Source organism: Palaemon carinicauda, chromosome 1 (genome assembly GCF_036898095.1).
Source record: "Palaemon carinicauda isolate YSFRI2023 chromosome 1, ASM3689809v2, whole genome shotgun sequence".
Classification (NCBI taxonomy): Eukaryota; Metazoa; Arthropoda; class Malacostraca; order Decapoda; family Palaemonidae; genus Palaemon; species Palaemon carinicauda.
Genome location: NC_090725.1, coordinates 263,060,394 through 263,081,779, shown reverse-complemented (window position 1 = coordinate 263,081,779; position 21,386 = coordinate 263,060,394). Strand labels below are relative to the sequence as shown.

The following is a 21,386-nucleotide window of genomic DNA, read 5'->3' as shown; positions in this document are numbered from 1 at the left end:
GGCTCGCTTTCCACCTTGGCCTCTTCCGGACAGACCAGACCTTCTCCGGCAGCTTCACTTCCAAAGGTTCCACGAAAACCCTCGGTCCCTCCGCCTTCACGCGTGGAGGTTATCGAGCATCTCCTGAGGAAGGAAGGGTATTCATCGAGGACGGCGTCGAGGATGTCGGTACTTGAGACGTTCATCAGTCGCGGTATACCAGGCGAAGTGGGCTACCTTCACTAAGTGGTGCTCCTCGAAGAACATCAGACCATTAGGGGCCTCCATTCCCGAGGTAGCAGACTTCCTGGTCTACCTTAGGGACGAAGTGGGTACTTCCATCCCAGCCATCAAAGGAGTCCGGGCGGACCTGCGGCAGGTCTTCCTCCTGAAGGGCATCGACTTTGGAGCCTCCAGACATACTTCGATGCTCATCAAGAGCTTTGAGCAGTTGTGCCCCCCCCCCCCAAGGCCATTAGAGTGCCCCAGCGGGATGTGGCTAGGGTACTGAATATGCTTTCGGAACCTCCCTTTGAGCCCCCTCAAGGACATCTTAGATAAGAGCTCACCCTCAAGACGGTCTTTCTGTTAGCTCTGGCATCAGCAAAACGAGTAGGTGAGATTCATGGGCTGTCTCACGAAGTCTCACTCTCGAAGGGATGGCGAGAAGCTACCTTCAGATTCTTACCCTCCTTCGTAGCCAAGACTCAGAATCCAGCGGTTTGGGACCCCAGGTTTGAAGGATTCTCGGTGCCAGCGATCCCTCGTTCGGACAACCAGAGGGACTTGCTTCTGTGTCCAGTCAGGGCGGTACGTAAGTACCTCGAGAGGACGGCCAAACTTCGCCCCGAAACCAAGAGTCTGTTAGTCTCCTCGGGACTGGTAAAGAAACCAGTCTCCAAAAATACGATCTCCTTCTGGCTGCGGCAGGTGATCATGAGAGCCTACAGTATTGCAGGGGTTCCTCTTCCGGGGAAGCCTAGACCCCACGACATTAGGGGGCTAAGTACTTCGTTGGCCTTTGAGAAGAACATGGCAGTGGGCCAAATCCTAAGGGCAGGTACATGGTCTAGTCAGTCAACCTTCACAGCTCACTACTTAAAGGATTGTTCGAGGATTCTCTCTCGGTCCCGTCATTTCCGTGCTCCAAAAGATTTAAAGGTGTAGCCCCGTGAAAACCACGGGCAGTAAGTCCAAGAGACACAGGTTCCTTCCTTACCCCCCTTTTTCCCCTATTACCTTCCCTGAAATGACCCTAAATCCTTTAACTGCCATGGGATACACCGTCAGTGAAAGAATACATCTCCAAGGATTTTTACAGAGGTGAGTTATTTAGACACTAAGATAGTTTTTTAGGTAGTTTTCCTATTTCTCGTGTTTTCCTTTAGGGGTCAGCAGAACCTAGCCTCCTATCTAGGTTCCTTTTTCTCTCCTCATCACGGTCTCTGGGTCCTGAGGGACACTCCCACCTCCTAAGGTATAAGTCTCCTAAGAAAGTAGTTCGAGGTAAGTACTCCGTGTTGGAACAAATCACAAATTTCAAGTAATTTGTATTTTTCCTAAGTACTTACCTCGAACTACTTTCGGGTTATGGCCCGCCCATCCTACCCCGAGTGCCTTACAGGACTTAATAGAAACCTATCTGTATAATCTTACTGGAGATCGAGACCTGAGCAAGCATGCTCTCTGACCCCGGGTCACCTCATGGCTCATATCACTCCGCCAGAGGTTACCCCGCATAGAGAACGGGAGTAGGGTAAACTACACTAAATTCTGGTCGGTTGGGAGGAGATCCCAGATACTCCTCCTAAGAAAGTTGTTCGAGGTAAGTACTGTTGGGAAAAATACAAATTACTTAAAATTTGTGATATTTTGGGTGCGGCCCTTCAAGCATTTCTTTAACAGATCATGTGAAGTGATTTTTCCAAAACTCTTCATCATTGAGTCACAGTTTTACTTTAATTTTCTTATGGCTTCTAGGCTGGACAGTTTTGGCTTTGTCCTGCTGGTAGGATGCAATATCTTTTCCATTCTTCTGTGCAAAGAGAATGATTGTTTAATATCCGTACTTATGGTTGAATATGGCCATTGTTTGCTTTACTATTTTACCAATTGGGTCTTCTGTATATTTTTAACACCTCTTCTAACTGCACATCCAGAGTATCTGCTGATATTTAAATTATTGTTATTAATCATTTTGTCAAGGCCAGCGAGTGTACTCCTAGAGTTGATTTTTTCAATACCATCTTTAATTGTTACTGGTTTCTTCTCACTATTTTTAGTTCTTCCAAAAGAAACTAATCTTTTCTGTACATGATTCATGCAGGCCTCCTTCAACACTGGGTACTGAGAGCCATATGGTCCAGTTCCTCCATTCTTGTCCACTACTGCTTTATATTCTTTGATTCTCCATCTCCAAAATGAACACGATACTTTAATTTCCTATCCAAAGATCTTTTCCATTACTAATCGGCTGCATTTCCAGAATCATCTTTGTAGTTCTTGCAATGTCTTTTAATTTTGTGTTCAGTTAATTTAGTCTCATTAGTTATTTTTTTTTTCTGGAATTTATATCGTTGCAGTGCTTTGAAAATATTTCTGCATCAAGCAGAAACCCTGTATAAGCTTCTGTTACTATAGCCATACCATTTGGAGATTTATATCCCCTCTTCATCCACCATCAAAAATAACTTTTTTGTCTAATACACCATCTTGATCAGGTGTGAATCCCAGATCTACATTCAGGAGATAGAATTGAGAGTAGCATCATCAGCATATGCAACAAACTTGTTTTCTAGGCCAAACCACACGTCATGTGTATATAGTATGAACAGTAATGGGCCAAGAACACTACCCTGAGGAGCACCAGATAACACATTCCTGTATTCACTATGATGTCCATCAATATTATCTCTGCAATCTATAACTTGAAAATTCAATAATGATGCAAAGAAATGTCCCACCCACTCCCAACTTCTTGAGTTTGAAAACAAGGGTCTCATGATTAACACGGTCAAAAGCACCACTAAAATCAAGGCCAATCATACGAACTTCCTGACCACAATCAAGGGATTTCTGTACAGCATTGGAGATTGTAACAAGGGCATCATGTGCTCCAAGGCCTTTATGAAAGTCAAATTGCAAACTAGGGAACAGATGATTACCTTCAGCAAACCTATTAAGATGTTTTATCAAAAGACTTTTAAAAACTTTAGGTAATATGGGAGTTATGGAAATTGGGCAGTAATCAGTTGGACTTGAGCTACCACAAACACATTTACATAGTGGAGTAATGTTACCAATTCTCCAACAGGTGCTAAAAGCTCCTCTTCTTGCTACCTTGCACAAAATAACAGATAACTTTTGAGCTAAGAAATCTGCAGTCCATAAAAAATAAAGGAAAAATACAATTTGGGTCTACATCTCCATAAGCATCAAGGTTCATAGAGAGAGCTTTAATATAACGAAATCAAAAAGCTAAACTAGTTAGTTTAGCCTCAGGAAAAGAGAAAACAGGAATGAGGAATTTCTAGTTTCTCATTACTCTGCTTACAGTAAAACACATCTGCCAAAAGGGTTGCCTTTTCCTTTGGACAGTGAGTGACAGAGCCATCTGTTCCTGGCCGGCCACTCAGTGGTGGTGATGAGCCACAACACCACAGTAGTGGCTTACATCAACAAACAAGGTGGTAGTTTTTCACAGACCCTTTCCCATCTGGCAGTAGAAATACTGAGATGGGTGGAAGACAATTCGGTAACTATCAGTTTGCTTCATTCCCGGAAAAGGAATGTGTTCGCGGACAACCTGAACAGAGCGACTCAGATAGTGGGTTCCAGTGGTCTTTGGCTCATCTAGTATCCAACAGTCCTGACTTTGTGTTGTTCCCTGAACGTGGATCTGTTCGCAATGGCCCTAAATTTCAGGCTCCTGTTTTACTGCTCCCCAGTCCCAGACCATAAGGCTCTCTGGCAAGATGCATTCCAGCAACGATGGGTCAACATCGACATCTACTCCTTTGCCCTGTTTGCTCTGATGAGAAGAGTACTCAACAAGGCCAGAACATTAGTTAATCTCATCGATCCTCATATTGCTATGGCATCATGCTGAAGGGTTTCCAGACCTGCAAATCCTGACAGCTTTCGAGAAAACTTCCTCCACGACACGATCTACTCAGACAACTACATGCTAACATCTTCCACAGAGCCATAGCTTTGCTACAACTTCATGCCTGGAGACTATCCATCATCTCACTTAGAGAGGATTTTTGCAGTAAGTTGTGAAAAGGATGTCTGGACATCAGCGGAGATGATCAGCCTCAGTCTATCAGGCGAAGTGAAATGTCTTCTGTGTTGGTTTCGTGTATTGGATATCGCTCCCCTCGATGCCACTATTCCAGCAATACCGGAGTTCCTCGTGTATCTACGGGGGGGAAATGCACCTCTCGGATTCGGCAGCCTTTAGTCTCACCTTTAAACTGAATGGAGTAGACATTTTCTCATCGCTGGAACTTTCTCTCCTCATAGGAAGTTACGAACTCTCCTGCTCCCAGTCGAAAGTTTGACCTCCTCCATGGAACATGGTTCGAGTGCTTCAGTCCCTGAAGGGTCCTCCCTATGAACTATCATACTAGGCAACAGATCACCACTTCACGTTGAAAACTATATTCCTACTCGCTTTGGCTTTGGCCAAGAGAGTCCATGAACTGCATAGTCTCTCGTAGGACATCACCCTTTCAAGGGATGGGCAGAGATAAGCTTCAACTTCGCCCCTGAGTTTGTAGCTAAGACTCAAAACCCTGGGTTAGGGGATCCTAGATTAGATTCCTTCCGGACAACGAGTCTCCGTTCTGTAACCGACGACCTAGACCATCTGTTATTATGCCCAGTAAGGAGTTTAAAGCACTACCTAAAAAACAACAGTAGCAGCTTGGCCCCTTGTGCCAGTTCTTTTCATCAGCACGGGAAAGGTCAAGAGGAGGATCATGAAGAACACCATCTCTGCACTTGAGTGCAAGGTCATTGACCTTGTATTTAATCCTGATCCTCCCCCAACACGACCCAGAGCACACAACGCCGGGGCTTTGCTATGTCCATGGCCTTCAAACGTAATTATTTTGTGATGCAGGTTCTACAAGCGAGCATGTAAAAGCGTCAGATGACCTTTACCGCCCACTACCTGCAAGAAAACCCACAGGAGACTCGATATGTTTTTTATCGGTCCTGGGGTGGCTGCACGACGGCTGGTTTAATACCTCAAGCTCCTTAATGGACAAGTATCAGGAGGTTGAGGGCATTGATTACCTGGTTTGAGTTTGAGTGAATGCATAAGAATGACTGGTTCTTTCTTTTCTTCATCCTCCCCTCTCTTGGGGGGAAATCAACATCTAGGTCCCTCTGGAAAAGCTGACCTCAAACACTGCAGGTAAACTATTGTTCCCTCTTGTAACCTAGTATTGTATCAATACTGTTGGGTCCCCATACCCTGGCGAGGTGATAGTGGGTATGTCTTGGTGACCTCAGACAAATCCTATGATTCGAAAGAACTCTTTACCTTGACAGTCACATTGCTAACATCACAAACACACAGCTTGTTTAGCCCGCAGATCATGCATAGCAAGGTTTAGAGAAGTGTTAGAGTTTCCACCTTCCATTTGCTAACACACATGAAGGGGAATCCCTGGGTAAAGCCAAAAAGTCATACTGGCAGGGACGTCTGCCTTCTAATGGGCGAGTTGACCCCCGTAAATAGCGTTGGTTTTTATTCCAGTTATGGAACAAATGACAAATTTGGAAGTAATTCGTAATTTTCCTAACGATACAAACCTAATGCTATTTATACATATTTGCCCACCAATCCAGTCCCCCTTGAAGTCCTACTTCCAAGCAAAGCGAGTTACAGGTTACAGTCACAGGTGTGAGTAAGAGTGGTGGCTACTACCCCCGACCCTCATTAACTATTGGTATGGGTGGTTAAGCCTCGCAAAAAATCTAATGGCTCGTCTTTCAGCTTTGCCGAAAGTAATACCCCTATAAATAGCTACAGGTTTGTGTTATGAAAAATACAAATTACTAACAAATTTTTCATTTTCCCATAAGAAATTGAAGAAATTCCCTGCGTTCCATATGATCATAAATACACCTACACTCATTTATGTAGGTTTTGTAATGATAATTATTAGACAAATTATATCCCCTAACATCAGAAATTAATAAAAGTTAATAATTCACAGTGGAAAATTGAACTCTCGGACCAATGCAATACTCGTAGCCCTATTCAAATTTGTATGCTCGTATTCCAAGTTACTCGTAACCCGTGGTATTATTCTACTAGCCTTCTAACCTTTTCTTATATTTATAGCCATGTGAGATGGAGAGGAGGTTACAGTGCCCTAAATCTTGTATTACTCATTATATTCTGTTTGGTGGAAACTGATGTTGAAATCTTTGAAATAGTTTCACAAACGATTAGTTATTAAATAGGAATTAGTTTTGAAGGTTCAGTATACAGCTCCATATATTGATTTAACAGAGCAGCAAAGTCTTTAATTTCATTATCATAAGGCAAAACTTGCTGCTTCCAATATATTAATTTGATACTGCACTGTGTAATATTTTTTCTAGAATTTAGAGGTCTTATATGTGGACATTAGAGCCAACAGTGCAAATTTACTCAGGGGAGGATTAATGGTGACTTCTTGATTATCAGTTTCAACCCTGTGTGAGGGAGGGTAGCCCTTGTGGTTAGTCTGATCCATGTAGTTTAGTGTTTGGACCTGTGGGGTTTCATCTGCAGAGTACAAACTGTTGCCTTATCATTATTAATTTTTCCTTGGTTATTAAAATCTGCAATGGCATGCATGTCCTTGTGGTTTCATTATGATTGTTAGATTATATTTCCCAGATTACATTTTGAAAATTACCTGCCTATGTCATCTCACAAAAACCTGTTATTCTGATATCTGGAGGGTGATGGAAAAGTAATTAAACGGTATTTTCCTCCTCCCATATCCATTCTGCATGTACTTTTGAGTTTTAGGGGGATGATATGTAGGATCATATGAAGGGTTTGGCATGTACAATTAATGTGCCTTTCTTTCCTGTTGCAAGTTAGATGCAGCAGCCCTTCACCCCATATTTTGGTTCATTTTCAAAGTGCTGTCTCATTCATCCATTTGATCCAAATGGCATTTGGGACTTCCGTTGGTCAGTAAGTTAGTATAGTATAGTTTAATTTTATTTTTAAGGTTCTTTCTGCTGGTTAAGTTTACTAAATCTTGGTTTGTTATTATCAGACTGAAGTTGAAGCTTTGAAGAGGGAGCTTCAGACAACAAGACAGGCTTTGTGCAATCAAGTGTTGCACAATCGTTGCCACCATCACCACCATGACACCACAGAGGATCAGGTGAGCGAAGATAAAAGTTTACCTAATGGCAGATATTATGATAGTTTCAGTGCTTTAGTATATTTTTGCGTTATATAAAATCATTTTACGTACAGCGTATATGAATCTGTTTCTATTGGTAATAATTTTTAGTTGCAATGACTTAGATTTTTAGGTTAATACAGATGTTCATTCTTTTGTGTAATTCTTTTGTTACTCTCAGCTCTGCTTTACAATATTTCCTAAGCTTGACAGTGTTTTGAAGCATGTTGGGTATATTTTTTTTACTTTATGCATTACAGTATCTTTGTTTTGGACACACTTACTGATACCGCCGACTTTGACGAGGTTTTTTTTTTCTGAAGCATTCTTGAGGAATAAAGCTTTAAAGCTAAAAGACATGCATAACAATACCAACAAATATTTATGTAACTAAAGTTAGTAAATTGGTATAAAATCTCATGATGAAATACTGATTATACAATTGATTATACTTTTTCCCTTTATTTATAGGTGTCCCTTCCTGAGAGTGTCGGGTCAGGCTCTGGTGGCTCAGTGGGTCAAGAGTCTGGGGTATCTGATACTTCTTGGGAAGCTGTTGAAGAAGGTGATGCCCGACCCACTCTCTGGGTACCAGATCATGCAGTTGATGCTTGCACTGGTTGCAGTACACAGTTCTGGATTGGTCGGCGAAAGCACCACTGCAGGTCAGTTCCCAGGTGAAGGATGATTCTGTTCATTTTTAAAGTAGATTTAGTTAAGTGTCTAGTCTAAACATGTAAATTACACATTCTTTATGTGGTGTTTGGTGAATGGTTAATATGCTAATTGGTGAGAAAGGATTGAACATGCATTATTACTGATGATTTTCAGCTTTTCTTGTAGTTATATTTATCTTTGAATTTACTGTATATAGATTTTTACCATCACATAAAGTGATTAGTGGATGTTTAGCTTTATTTATGGCAAACTTGTGAATATAAAAATGTAAACCCTCATTATTGGCCAATCAGGTTATTACATTTGGTTATGGGAGTTCCAAAGTAAAGTAACTAGGCCCCAGGATAGGTAAATCAGGCTTGGGATGGCTTGGGTGTGGGGTAGGGTAGCTTGAAAACTAGGTACTTTCTTGCTGTTGATAGGAAATCAGGCCACCCTTCTTTTAACCTAAATAAATTTGTTTGTATTTTACATACTTTATCATCTGTGGTCCTCCTCCCTCCTAATATGAGTGAAATATCAATATAGAATTAATATCTTTTAGTAAGATGTAGTTGATACTGTTATGCTGAAGAATATGCATAGAAGTATGAATGTTATATGATGAGTTCTTAAGCTTTTGTTCCATTAAATCAGTTCAGAAGTTGAGGTTCCCAAATTAATTTATTGATCATTCCGTTTGTAAAGTTCCTCTCCCGTATCTCAAAATTTTATATGAAAAATGAAGTTTTAGATGATGAAATTTATTTTTATACTCAAATGATGTTCATATTGCTTTGTTCTCAAAGTTTTGACTTGCACCAGTGCTACCCCCCAAAATCAAAATATTCCCCATTTTTTTCCCCTACCCACCAAGGTGACATCTGCTGACCACAAGCCACCCACAGTGTGGGTAGTGTGACAGCCGAGAGAAAGGTTATGACTCAAAGGCAGGATGCAATCAACTGAGTAACTTTATTAAAGAACACACTCCTTTATATACAAAACCTCAAGGCAACAGGAAAATACATGCTCGAGAAAATGACAATGTTACATAGGCGACACATAGACATGCTCATTCTGGTTCTTTTTAGTGCGAGGGAAGAGTGCAGATACAAGCATAATATATACAAAATAATTTATGTACGATCGTGTGACACACGGTTGGTACATGGCTCCCCCCCCTAAAAATGACATACGTACTGTACATGTTAAATAGGGTGCCCTGCTCTAGAGAGGCGAACTGTAGGCGGGTCATCCGGCAGTAGATAAGCAGGTTTTAGACGATCAATGGAGACCCAGTCTTCTTTGCCACGAATGTTTAGTAGGAATGCTTTCGGACTGCGTCGGATCACAAGGAAAGGGCCCGTGTAAGGGGCCGTTAGCGGTGGCTTGGTAGTGTCGTTGTGCAAGAAGACATGCGTTGCAGAATGCAAGTCTGTTGGTATGTGATGCTTCGCTGGGGGCTTGTAAGTCTGGCGGCACGGAGTAAATTTTCCCACGACGTGACGTATGCGCTGGAGATCATCGGAGGAGGTTGTAGAAGGAAAAAATTCGGCCGGGACGACCAACGGGTCGCCATACACCATTTCAGCCGCCGAGACGTCGAGGGCGTCTTTAGGAGTGGTCCTTAGTCCCAGGAGGACCCAGGGAAGCTGAGTAAACCAGTTTGAATCCTTGCAGCGGGACATCAAAGCTGCTTTGAGGGTGCGATGAAAACGTTCAACCATTCCATTGGCAGCGGGGTTGTAGGCCGTTGTCTGATGTAGGGTGATGCCCAGGAGATTCGCTAATGATGTCCACAATTGAGAGGTGAAAGTGGTTCCTCTGTCAGAAGCAATATGCTCAGGGATACCAAATCTTGCAATCCATCCGGAGAGTAAGGCAGATGTACGAGGCGGACGTTGCAGTTTCCATGGGAATGGCATCAGGCTGACGGGTGGAGTGGTCGATGACGGTAAACAGGTAACGATGTCCTTGTGATGTGGGTAGGGGGCCTACAACGTCGACGTGAATGTGTGCGAATCGACGCTGAGGTTGAGGAAAGGTGCCCACTCCTGAATCCGTGTGTCGATGTACTTTGGAAGTTTGGCAAGAAGTACAGGCGCGGAACTAATCCTTAGCATCCTTAGAAATGCCGTGCCAAATGAACTTTGCCTTCAGCAGCTGTGCAGTAGAACGGCACGAGGGATGTGAAAGGCCGTGAATGAAATCAAACACCTGTCGGCGCATGGGAGCAGGAATCCAAGGTCGTGGTCTGCCAGTACTGACGTCACAGAGGAGGGTGGTGTTGGAGTCGTCGAGGTGGAAGTCTTCCCAACGGAGGGACGTGCAGGATGTCCTACATGCTTGATATTCTGGATCCTGTCGTTGGGCTTCAGCCAGGGCGTTGTAATCCAATCCCAGTCGAACGGCAGCCAACGTGTTTCTTGACAGGGCATCAGCAACGGGATTCATTTTCCCAGGGACGTATTGAAGGGTGCAATTGTATTCAGCCACGGGGGAGAGATGTCGGCGTTGCCGGGCGGACCAGGCATCAGACTGTCGAGTAAAGGCGTGCACCAGAGGCATGTGGTCTGTGCGAATGACGAAGGGCGTACCTTCTAAGAAATGCGAAAGTGACCGACAGCCAAGTGCACCGCCAGCAATTCTCGATCGAAGGTAGAATAGCCCGATTCTGCCTTGGACAGTTTTCTGCTGAAGAAGGCCAATGGGCGGGGCAAGCCGTTGACCACCTGCTCGAGTACTGCACCAATAGATCGGTGGAGAGAAGAAGGGCATGTGGGATAGGAAAAGTGAGAGCCGCAACAGTTGATAGGGCCTTCTTTGCATTGCAGAAGGCTGCTTCTTGAAGGGGACCCCACTTCAGGTCCTTTGGCTTGCCCTTGAGGGGGGCGTAGAGGGGAGCAAGAGTGGCGGCAATGGCTGGCAGAAAACGGTGATAATAGTTGATCATGCCCAAGAATTCCTGCAGAGCTTTGACGGTCGAGGGCACGGGGAAGTTCTGAACGGCTGCTACCTTCTCAGGGGGGGTGGACTCCTTCAGGAGTGATTCGGTGCCCTAAGAACGACACTTCGTTGGCGCCAAAGGTACACTTGTCGTACCGGACTACAAGGCCGTTTTGTTGCAGGCGATTGAGCACGATGCGCAGGTGACGAAGGTGTTCCTCTTTTGAGGAGGAGAACACAAGTATGTCGTCCACATAACATACACAGAAAGGGAGGTCCCCTAAGATGCCATCCATGAGACGTTGAAACGTTGCCCCAGCATTACGAAGGCCAAAACAGGAGTAATTGAAGGTGTATGTACCAAACGGAGGGGTGATGGCAGTCTTGGGGATGTCTTCTGGGTTCATAGGCACCTGATAATACCCCTTCAGGAGATCGAGCATAGAGAAAACCTTTGCTTTGTGCAGGTAGGAGGTCACGTCGGCAATGTTTGGGAGGGGGTAATGATCCGGTTCTGTTTGCATGTTCAGGCGCCTGTAATCCCCGCACGGACGGAGGGAGCCGTCATAGTACCAACGATGGAGGGGCAAGGGGGATGGGGGTGGAAGGCGGTGGGAGCGAGTCGACTTCCGGGGTCACCAATGTGACGGCCGAGAGAAAGGTTATGACTCAAAGGCAGGATGCAATCAACTGAGTAACTTTATTAAAGAACACTCTCCTTTATATACAAAACCTCAAGGCAACAGGAAAATACATGTTCGAGAAAATGACAATGTTACATAGGCGACACACAGACATGCTCGTTCTGGTTCTTTTTAGTGCGAGGGAAGAGCGCAGATACAAGCATAATATATACAAAATAATTTATGTACGATTGTGTGACACACGGTTGGTACAGTAGAAAGCTCCTTTCATCCAGTCTCGAATTCAGAACTAATATCCTATCTTCGTGACATTATTAGTCATTGTAGAGAAGTGCAGGCATTTATCTGAGCATTTAAATTCTTGGAATAATATTAATTTATACACCAGACTTGCCTCAGTCTAGTGTGTCAATCCCAAACCTTTCCAACTAAGGTCAAGCCAAATTTTTTTCAAACCACAGATCCTGCAGCTTCTATAGCACTTAAATTTTAGACCAGGATTCTTTAAGATAATGTTTAGCAAATATCAATTGGGCAAGCCACTGAACTGCAGCTAAAATTCTTTCTAAAGAAAGTCTCTTACAAAAAAGCAGCAATGTAGCTACAGTTCTATTGTACTCTCACTTTCAAGTCTTTCATTTGAATTGGGTGCAGTTCCTTAAGAGCCTCTGTGGCCAGAAAAGATAAAGCATATTTGAACAAGGGCAATTTCAAAACCTAACCCCACAAAACAAATTGGGAACAGCCTCTAATGAAAGCAGTTTTGGCAAAATTCTACTTAATAGCTCTCACTGAACAAATTTATTGTCTGATGCACTTGTGACATCCTTTTCAAAAGGAGTAATTTGAAAAAATCTTTTTTATATCAAAGAAAGTCTTGATAGAAAAATATATATATGACACTGTCTCAACCATAACTGAATACAGTATTCTCTTATGTTTAATTACAAAACCCACGAAGGCTGCAACCGCCTGGGAAGTCCATCTGAAATGGCCTGATCCAAACCAGTCAAATATTCAAAAATAAGATTTAGAGTTTGATGGCTTGCAAACTTTTTCGTCTGTAAATGTAGAAATCACCCCAATTTTAGAGTCGACAAGGGAGAGTATTGCTAGAATACTCTTGATTTTATTACCCACGGAAACCATTTCTTTGTTAGCCCAGTTTGCAAATGCTCTGCTTGATAAATTCCTCATCATTAATTGTTGGTTCGAGAAAAGCAATTGGCTTTGAACCCTTGACAAGGTTAGGCGATTGGTTTGTTCTATGATTTCATTAGGATTAAAGGTTTTGACAATAAATAAGAATCTGAATTAAACAGCTTTTCATTTCACTTGGGATAATGATTTATCCCTCCTATCTAAAATTGTTTGATCAATTTGATAGGGGTATGTTGGCCGTGAGGAAGCTGTTTCAGACCACTTGATAAATGATAAGAATAAGAACATACCTCAAACTAACTAACTGATTTAGATAACCTGTTGCAAATAAGAGGAAATACTTCATCCGAGTAGGGCTCTTCCTCCTATAATGAGCACCTCCTGTTTGTTTACATTTAAAAGTTGATTTACCAGAAATCTCTGCTCTTGAGTAAGCTAAGTGACTTGCTTGTACAGTACCTTAATTAACATGATTAAGGAAAAGACTGGATAAGCTAGTGGTAGAGCTTATAGGTGAACAATACGCAGTCACGCGAATGCATCCCATTATGGAAAGGTGCTATACAATATGTCACGCCATTGTTGTAATAAGTAATATTTGTTACATAACTGGAATATAAACCTACGCTATTTGTAGTGGTATTACTTCGATGTAGCTGAAAGACGAGCCATTAGACTTTTAGCGAGGGTTAACCACCCTTGCTGCTAGTTAGGGGGTTGGGGTAGTAGCTACCCTTCTCACTCACACATCTGTGACTGTACTTCGTACTTCACTTTACTTTTGGCTCGGGAAGAGAAACTTTTTCTCTCTCCCCTCTCCAACTGACTATTTAATCTTTTTTTTTTTTAATCAGTATATATGAAAACATTCTTTGTTTTTATATATATTTTAAGCTTTCTTTTCAGTGAATGTTGCTGTTTGTGTGACAGCGTAGTGTAGAAGGTTCTCAACGGCGGAGGACCTTCCCTTACGACCTTTCTCCCTTGGACAATGGTCATCCCATATGCGAGTGGCCTTCAGAGTGACTTGGCTGCCGCCGCAAGGGAGTCATCATTTGGATACTCCTCCATTCAGCTATTATCGTCTCCCTCCCCTCTACATATTTTTAGAGGGAATCTGCTTGCGGCCTTCACAGAGCCAGACTTCGGTTTTGCTCTTTTTCACTGACAACGCCGCTCGCTTTCCGTGGGCGGCCAGCAGATACTCTGGGGGGGGGGGGGGATTAGGGTTATACCTTTCCCATTTTTGGGTTAGGTTGTGCTTCCAAATGGTTTCCTTCATTAATTGAGAAAAAACTTGGTAACTTTTCAGCTTCGACTCCGCTTTCCATCGGAGAGTGCTCTTGCCGTTCCCTCCCGCTATAGGGTTCAGTGGTTTTCCCGAGTAGTTTGTATGGCAGCTAAATTAATTAACTGTAATTCCTCTTTTGTTACAGTTTTTTACACTTCCGTTCTCCTCCCGTCAATTCGGCCAGGTAATGGAGTGTGCAGTCCTTAATTTTTGTCTGTTCTGTTGGGGGACACTTTTCCCGTCTGTGAATTGGGTGCTCCTCCCGTGGGAGTTTTTTTATCGCATAATTTATTTTTATTTTTCCTCAGTTTGTGATACCGTATTTCTTAGTTTCGCAAAGATAGCCAATGTAGGAGAGCAGTGCCGTTTTTCCAGTGGAATCTGTTGTCACTGCGCCATCACTTTCCTGTTCTCCTGCGCCTGTGGCAGCTCCTGATCAGCACGCTAACCGGGAGGAACTAACTCCGGCTACGTTTTCTCAGGGAGCGCTCAATGCAGACCTTCAACTTGAACAAGATTTGTTGATGAGAAGCAAAGGCCGCTGCCCGGTGATCCGCCTCTGGACTACTTTCCCTTCTGAGGGAGAACTTCCCTTCATCTTCTCTGTCTGGCAACCTTCTCGCCTGGGGGGGAGAATTGCTGACAGCTACATCTCACCAAGTGTTGCAATTTCCTCGCCAAAGACTAACCCCCCCCCCATGCTGAGCTGACTCTTCCGTCGGGGGCAGAGCAAAGTCCGAGGCAAGTCTCATGCTGATGATCACCTCGTCTCGTTGGTAAGAGAGACCACCCATAGAGACACCTCTTTGGAGACCTTTCAGCTGAGCAGTCTTCCCTGTGGAAAATCATCATCGGCGAGCTTGCCGAGTTCATAGTCCTCTTCGTCGCCTCAGACATGCTCTTTCGCCGTTGTCAAAGAGATGTCTGTTGGGTCTTCAGCTAAATCTTTGCAGTGCTCCTCTTTGGAGGATCTTCCTCATCATGGTTCACCTGGTTTCTGACCTTTACCGTTTCTTTGGACTCTGGTTAGCATTGCGTCATAGCCTCTGTACCATGGCCTTCCACTGCCTTGGATTAGAGTTCTCTTGTTTGGTGGTACACTTGGGCATGCTATTCTAGCTTGCTTCTCTTCCTCTTATTTTTTTTAATTTTTTTTTTTATATATTTTATATGTAAAGGATCTAATTTAATGTTGTTAATGTTCTTGAAATACGTTATTTTTATTGTTTATTTTTGTAGTTTATTTACTTTCCTTACTGGGCTATTTTACCCTGTTGGAGCCCTTTGGCTTATAGCATCTTACTTTTCCAAGTAGGCAGGTGGCATGGCCTCTTGAAGGGTAGCATCAGTGTAAGTCAAAGCTTTGAATACAAAGTAATATGAACCTCAGGGGAAGTTCATAGAAATAATGCTATTTTATAACTGCAAAATAAAAATAAATTAATTACTTGTAATTAGGTAATGTTATGAAAAAGGCTAAATTGAATTAGGTAATAATAAAGAATTAAAAGTACCTTTCATATACATTTCTTGAATTTTTTTTTTTTACTCAGCCACCGATGAACCTCTTTGATCATCTCAGCTACCTAGGGAGGTCAGTATTGACCACTTTAAAAAAACCCTGTTTAAAGCTTGCTGTGCCAAAGAAATAGGACTCGGTTTTACTGTAGATTTTGGGAATTAGTATAAATGTATTAACATTTTCACAAACTAGATAATAGTCCTAAAACATTTTATCAATTGCCTTCTATAAGAATGGTCTTTTGATAAAATTTGAGTATTTATTATGATATATGGCTTCATAGTTTAGTTTCATTTACTGCTAATTTAATATATATTTATTATTATTTTGTAAACTTTTATTATACAGTATATTTATAGTTCATATTTAGTCTGCAGTAATTTTCTTATTGTTTTAATTCATGAGATGATATTGAACATATTTGAATTAATTTGGTTTTATTACAATGTTGATCATAAATTTTGAAACTATCTAATTTTCTATTCATTATTCTAGTAAACTTGCTAGGTAAAAGCACACACTTTATTGAATTAGGAATTGTTTTAATATGGACATGTTTTGTGTTGCCTGAGTACTGCTAGCAAGAGCAAATGGCAAAGTTTTGATCATTTGTATTCTAAAATAATCTTTAATTGTTCTTATATTACAACCTTATGTTATTTATGTGGATTATCTTTTGGCAAAGCTGGAAGGTAGCCATTAGACTAAAAGTGCAAGGTGGCAACCCTGCCTAACCATTTGAGTGAGTAGGTGGGGGTGGCTGAGGGGTACCCAGCCGCCTCTTTATATACTCTTACGGTCGTGAGGTGCGTCACTTTTTTTCTTTTGTGGAACCAACACTTGGATCCGCCGGACATTAGATTTTCAAGTGGCTGACCTGCTTTGGTGGGTGGCAGACGAAAACCTTTGCAGAGGTCAAGATCTTCTCGTCCCTCCTCCGGACTTGATGCTCTATACAGATGCATCAAAAGAAGGATTGGGAGTCCACTTGCTGCATCACATGATTTCCAGCCTTTGGTCAGAGTCAGAAAGGTACCAGCACATAATCTCCTAGAGATGACAGCAGCATACCTAGCTTTTCATCAGTTCTAACAGTTGCTGGCAAACCACTCTGTGGTGTTGATGAGCGACAACACCAGAGTGGTGTACATCTCTGAACAGCTAGCTTACTTTCTACTGTTCTACAGACCCTGACCCTCAGGCTCTATTGCAGGATGCATTTCAACAACGGTGGGACAACAACGGGTACGACTTTCCTCCCCATTCTGACTGATGAGAAGATTGCTCAACAAAACCAATGTCCAAAGGTCTAGCGAGGATCCGTGTAGCTCTGCTATGGCATTATGCAGAGGGGTTTCTGGACCTCCTGCAACTACTGGTAGATCTACCGAGAGAACTCCCTCCATGACCAGATTTACTCAGACAACCACGCGCAAACAGCGTCCACAGAACCGTGCAGTCACTTTGACTTCATGCCTGGAGACTATCCAGCGTCTGTTTTCTCTCAGAAGGGCTTTTCACAACAAGTTGCTTAGAGAATGTCCAGATACTTGCGTAAGTCCTCAGCCTCATTTTACCAGGCAAAATGTACAATCTTCTGTGGTTGGTGTTGTGGAAGGAATATCTCTCCTTTCGATGCCTTTATTCCCGTAGTAGTGGAGTTCCTTGTATACCTTCGGGAGTAAAAACTCCTTTCAGTCTCGGTGGTGAAAGGCTTTCGCTCAGCCTTAAGCGTCACCTTTAAGCTGAAAGGAATGGATATTTCCTCTTTGTTTGAGCTTCTCTACTCATTCGGAGTTATTAGATCTCTTGCCATCAGTCAGAGATCAGGCGTCCTCCCGGGAACGTGGTTTGCATTTTGAGGTCCTTATAAGGACCTCCCTACGAACAATTACACCATGCAACTGACCAAAACCTCTCTTTGAAGACTGTGTTCTTGCTCGCTTTAGCCTCGGCAAAGAGTCAGTGAACTACATGGCCTCTCATATGACATCGTCCATTCAAGGAGATGGGGGGAGTGACACTCAGCTTCATCCCTGAGTTCATTGCTAATACTCAAAATTAGGGGGTAGGGGGTACTGGACCCTAGATTCGGGCCCCTTTAGATTCAATTGTTACTGTGCTTAGTGAGGAGTTTGAGATATCTTCAACGCACTTCAGCAACACGGCCCAGACTAAAATCACTTTTTGTTATCTCCGGAAGGGGTTAGAGGAGGATTACTAAAAACACTATTTCATCCTGGATATGCCAAGTGATTGAAAAAGCTCGTCCCTGATCCTCCTCCGGCTGGACGACCTAGAGCCCATGATGTCAGGGGCATCAGTAAGTCCTTTGCATTCAAACGCAACTTTTCCGTGTTGCAGGTATTACAGGCGGGCGTGTAGAAACATGGTTGAGAGCATTGGTTACCCGGGTTAACACTGGGATGAATGAGCATATGTTTGGCATTTTCCTTTCTTTATCTCCCCCCCCTGTGGTACAGCGTCATGGGTCCCCCTGCAAGCTGGCTTCAACCTCTGCAGATAATTATCACTTCCCTTTGTAGCCTAGTGTTGTCATAAATTAATATACTGTCTACGTCCGCATTGCTTCCCGCAATGTAAGCAATGGGAAACGTCTTCATGTATTTTCTATAATATATAAACTCATAATGTATTCATACAAGACGTGCATACCTCTCATGACAAATTAATTGCTCAGGCCGCTGTCATACTCGCTTTGTATGTTTAGCGGTGTCAAGGTAAACTCTGGTCAATGTCCATGCGGGAATTTGGACTTCCACCGTCATAGGAGCGAGTCATCCACATAAATGCCATAAGGTTTTTTAGGATGGGGACAAATGACAAATTCAGTTAATTTTTTTTTTCCCTAACTAATAAAACCCTGTTTGTTCCAACACAGTGACTTACCTCGAACTACTTTCTTAGGAGGTACCTGGAATCTCCTCTCAACCGACCAGAGTTTTGTGTAGTTTACCCTACTTTCGTTTTCTGTGAGGACTACCCCAGGCGGAAGATACGTGCCCTGAGGCTAGTCCTGAGCCTGGTCGCGCGTTAGCTTGGGTCTCGACCCTCAATAAGTTCTCTGGTCGCGTCGTGATATCATCTCGACGCTCTCCTTGTCTCGGTGCGACCCTTTGTGTCCCCGACTCGTGTGTCCCAAGTGGTTCCCGCTTGGCCCGCTATACTTTCCCTTGTGCTCTCGCGTGTCCGCTTGTTTTCCCTTGTGTTTGTAAAGTGTTCTCTTGCCCTTCTTATCCTTTCCCGCTGCGTTCCTGTGTCTTGCGGTATTGTGCTAGGGCGGTATGGAGCATCATCGCCGTTGTCCTGGGCCTAAGGCTGGAAAATCGTGTGGTGCGTTCTTATCTAAGCCTGAGGTGGACCCGCACTCCCTTTGCTCTTCGTGCAGGGGTAGAGTTTGCTCTCCTTCAGACACGTGTCCGGAGTGTGTCGTGGACTGAAGTGCAGTGGGTGAGGTTTGGGACGAAGAAGAACAAGTCGTCTAAACGCTCGCTCAGGAAGTCCAGCATTTCTTCGCCCGCAACGTCTACAGGAGAGAAGTCTGACAGGGTCCCCTCTTCATCCCCTACCCAGAGTAGGGGACGAGGTAAGTCCGTTGCGGGGAAGAAGCCAATGGTTCTTCCCCAGGAGTCGTGTCTTCGGGATTCTGGGGTTGCTGAGCCTTTACAGGCAAGTGGGGGCGCCTGACAGTTTTATTAGTGAGGGTCCGCAAGACGATGCCCTTGTGCATGGGGGGCACGTCTCTTCGGACGACCCTATGTGGAATAAGGATTTCCCTGTATCTTCACCAGCATCGTGGATTTATGTTTCAGGTGCCTCCGCAGCTGAAGGAGCCCCAGGAAAAGAAGATTCGCCGTTAGAAGATCCCCTCGGATGGGGGCCCCCGAGAACTCCCTGTAGGTCACCTTCGAGGGGGGATGACGGCCTTGGGTCCTGGTTCCAGAATGTTGATCGTCCGATATCTCTCTCAGCCCCTCTATCGGCGGTTCCCGACGTCTTCCTTCGGCCTTCGACATCCGGAACCCAGAAAATGGTGAAAGCGGACGTTCCCGTCTCTCGGAGTTGTTACGAGGAGTCGTCAGGGTCCTCGGAGGTAGGCTCATCGTTGTCATCGGAGGAGGCGGCGTGGAGAAGACACCGTCGAAGGAGGGACAGATCCAGGAGACGGCGCTCCCCCTCGAGGTCCCGCTCTAGGTCACGGCATGGGAGGAAGCGGTCAAGGTCCCCAAAGAAGAAACCCAGGAGGAGTAGTTCACCGAAGGAGCAATGGGTTCTCGTTCCCCGCAGTAAGCTCGCGGACTTTACTACTCTCCCGAGCACTGTGGGTTGACTTCCCGGAGACAGTCCTCCTAGAAGGGCCTCCACCAGCCATAGAGTTGACCCTCACAAAGACCCAAGGAGCTCTTCGGACAGGCATAAGACCTCGAAACGGGCTTCTCTACCCGCCCAGCGGAGGGAGTCGCCTTTTCGGACGGCCAGCCTCGTCGAGTTAGCTCAGCCGAGCGATATAGAGGGACGGCTTCCTCCGTCGGGCAAACCCACGGAAGCCTCTTCCCCTTTGAAGAAAGGCAAACGGAGGACGGAGATGCCCGAGCCCTCCGCCATGCCCGTCCTCAGACCACAGCCTGGTGCGAAGGCCACCGTCAGTACGGTTCCTCAACCTCGGACGGAGGGTGCGGATGGTGACACTGAAACCGCGCCAGCGGAGGACTCCGCTTATAGGAGGGTTATTGGTCTGACTCGCCATCACCACAGGATCGAGGAACCACTGCCTGCAGACGAGGATGCCTGGCGGTCTAGCCTTGATAGACTAATGGAGGAGCCCGTCCAACAGAAGCCCTCCTTAGCCCTACCTGTAGCCAGAGATGTGAGGCTTGGCCGTGCTCACATAGACAAGGTTGTGGCACGAAATGCTGAAGGTTCCAAGGTTCAAGGGTCCTCCAAGTTACTCCAGAGGTTGAAGTCCCAAAGTAAGTACTACTGGATGGAAGGACAGCCACAAGGAGCCAGCAAAGTGGAAGACTCCTTGGAAGTCTTAGGTCAGGGAACTTCGGAGGAGAGGGCTCCTCAGCTCCTATCTGTTTTTCTCCATCGGAGGCGACGATGATGGAGAAGATGTCCAAAGATCTCGTCAACGTCACCTCTTGGTTAGACTGGTGGGCCTCGACACTAGTAGGCATCCAGGCTTCCGCCGACTCTGCAGTGCCGTCCAACCAAGCACTGCTGAAGGAACTTATCAGCTCCGAAGGACGGGCCTTGAAGTTTCTAACTTTTCAGTCCCCAGCGTTATCCGCCAATTGGGTTCTGCGAAGAAGGGACACAATCTTAAATAAATTGTCCAGGTGTATACCGGACAGGGAGGCGAGGACCTTGAGGAACCTTTTTGTGTGGGGTGACGGACTCTTTCCCCTGAAACAGATGGAAGAAGTGGTGGAGAAACTGTCGAAACGGAAGGAAGTGAACACTCCCAGACCTCATACCATGAGGAGGCCCACTTACAGAAGGCCTCCTCCGGATGGACCGTCGACGTCTCGAGCCCCCCCTAGCCAGGTGAGGAGAGAGCCCCCGGCTTCCCTGTGATCTCACCCTTCGCAGCCCTCCCGCAGGGGCGATCCCACAGCCCTAGCCTCTTATAGAACAGCCCACTCAGCTTCCAGGAGAGGCCGGTCAGGTCGCTCCTCCAGAAGGAGGTAGGTTGAGAGGCCCCCCACTCCTGCCCAAGCCTCAGGTAGGGGGAT

The 21,386-nt window shown here is 44.7% G+C and overlaps 1 protein-coding gene across 11 annotated transcripts in view; it reads left to right on the top strand.

Annotated features, from left to right (window-relative positions):
* Nucleotides 1–21,386, top strand: part of LOC137655760 (myotubularin-related protein 3) — a 201,373-nt gene that overhangs the window by 148,955 nt on the left and 31,032 nt on the right. For 8 of the 11 annotated variants that reach the window (XM_068389938.1, XM_068389866.1, XM_068389887.1 and 5 more), the window contains 2 exons: nucleotides 7,272–7,382; nucleotides 7,875–8,080. In XM_068389938.1, the coding sequence (XP_068246039.1) occupies nucleotides 7,272–7,382; nucleotides 7,875–8,080 (317 nt within the window). Of the gene's footprint in view, nucleotides 1–7,271; nucleotides 7,383–7,874; nucleotides 8,081–15,658; nucleotides 15,684–21,386 lie in introns of those variants that run through there. The other 3 variants (XR_011046861.1, XM_068389874.1, XM_068389947.1) reach the window with 2 other exon arrangements.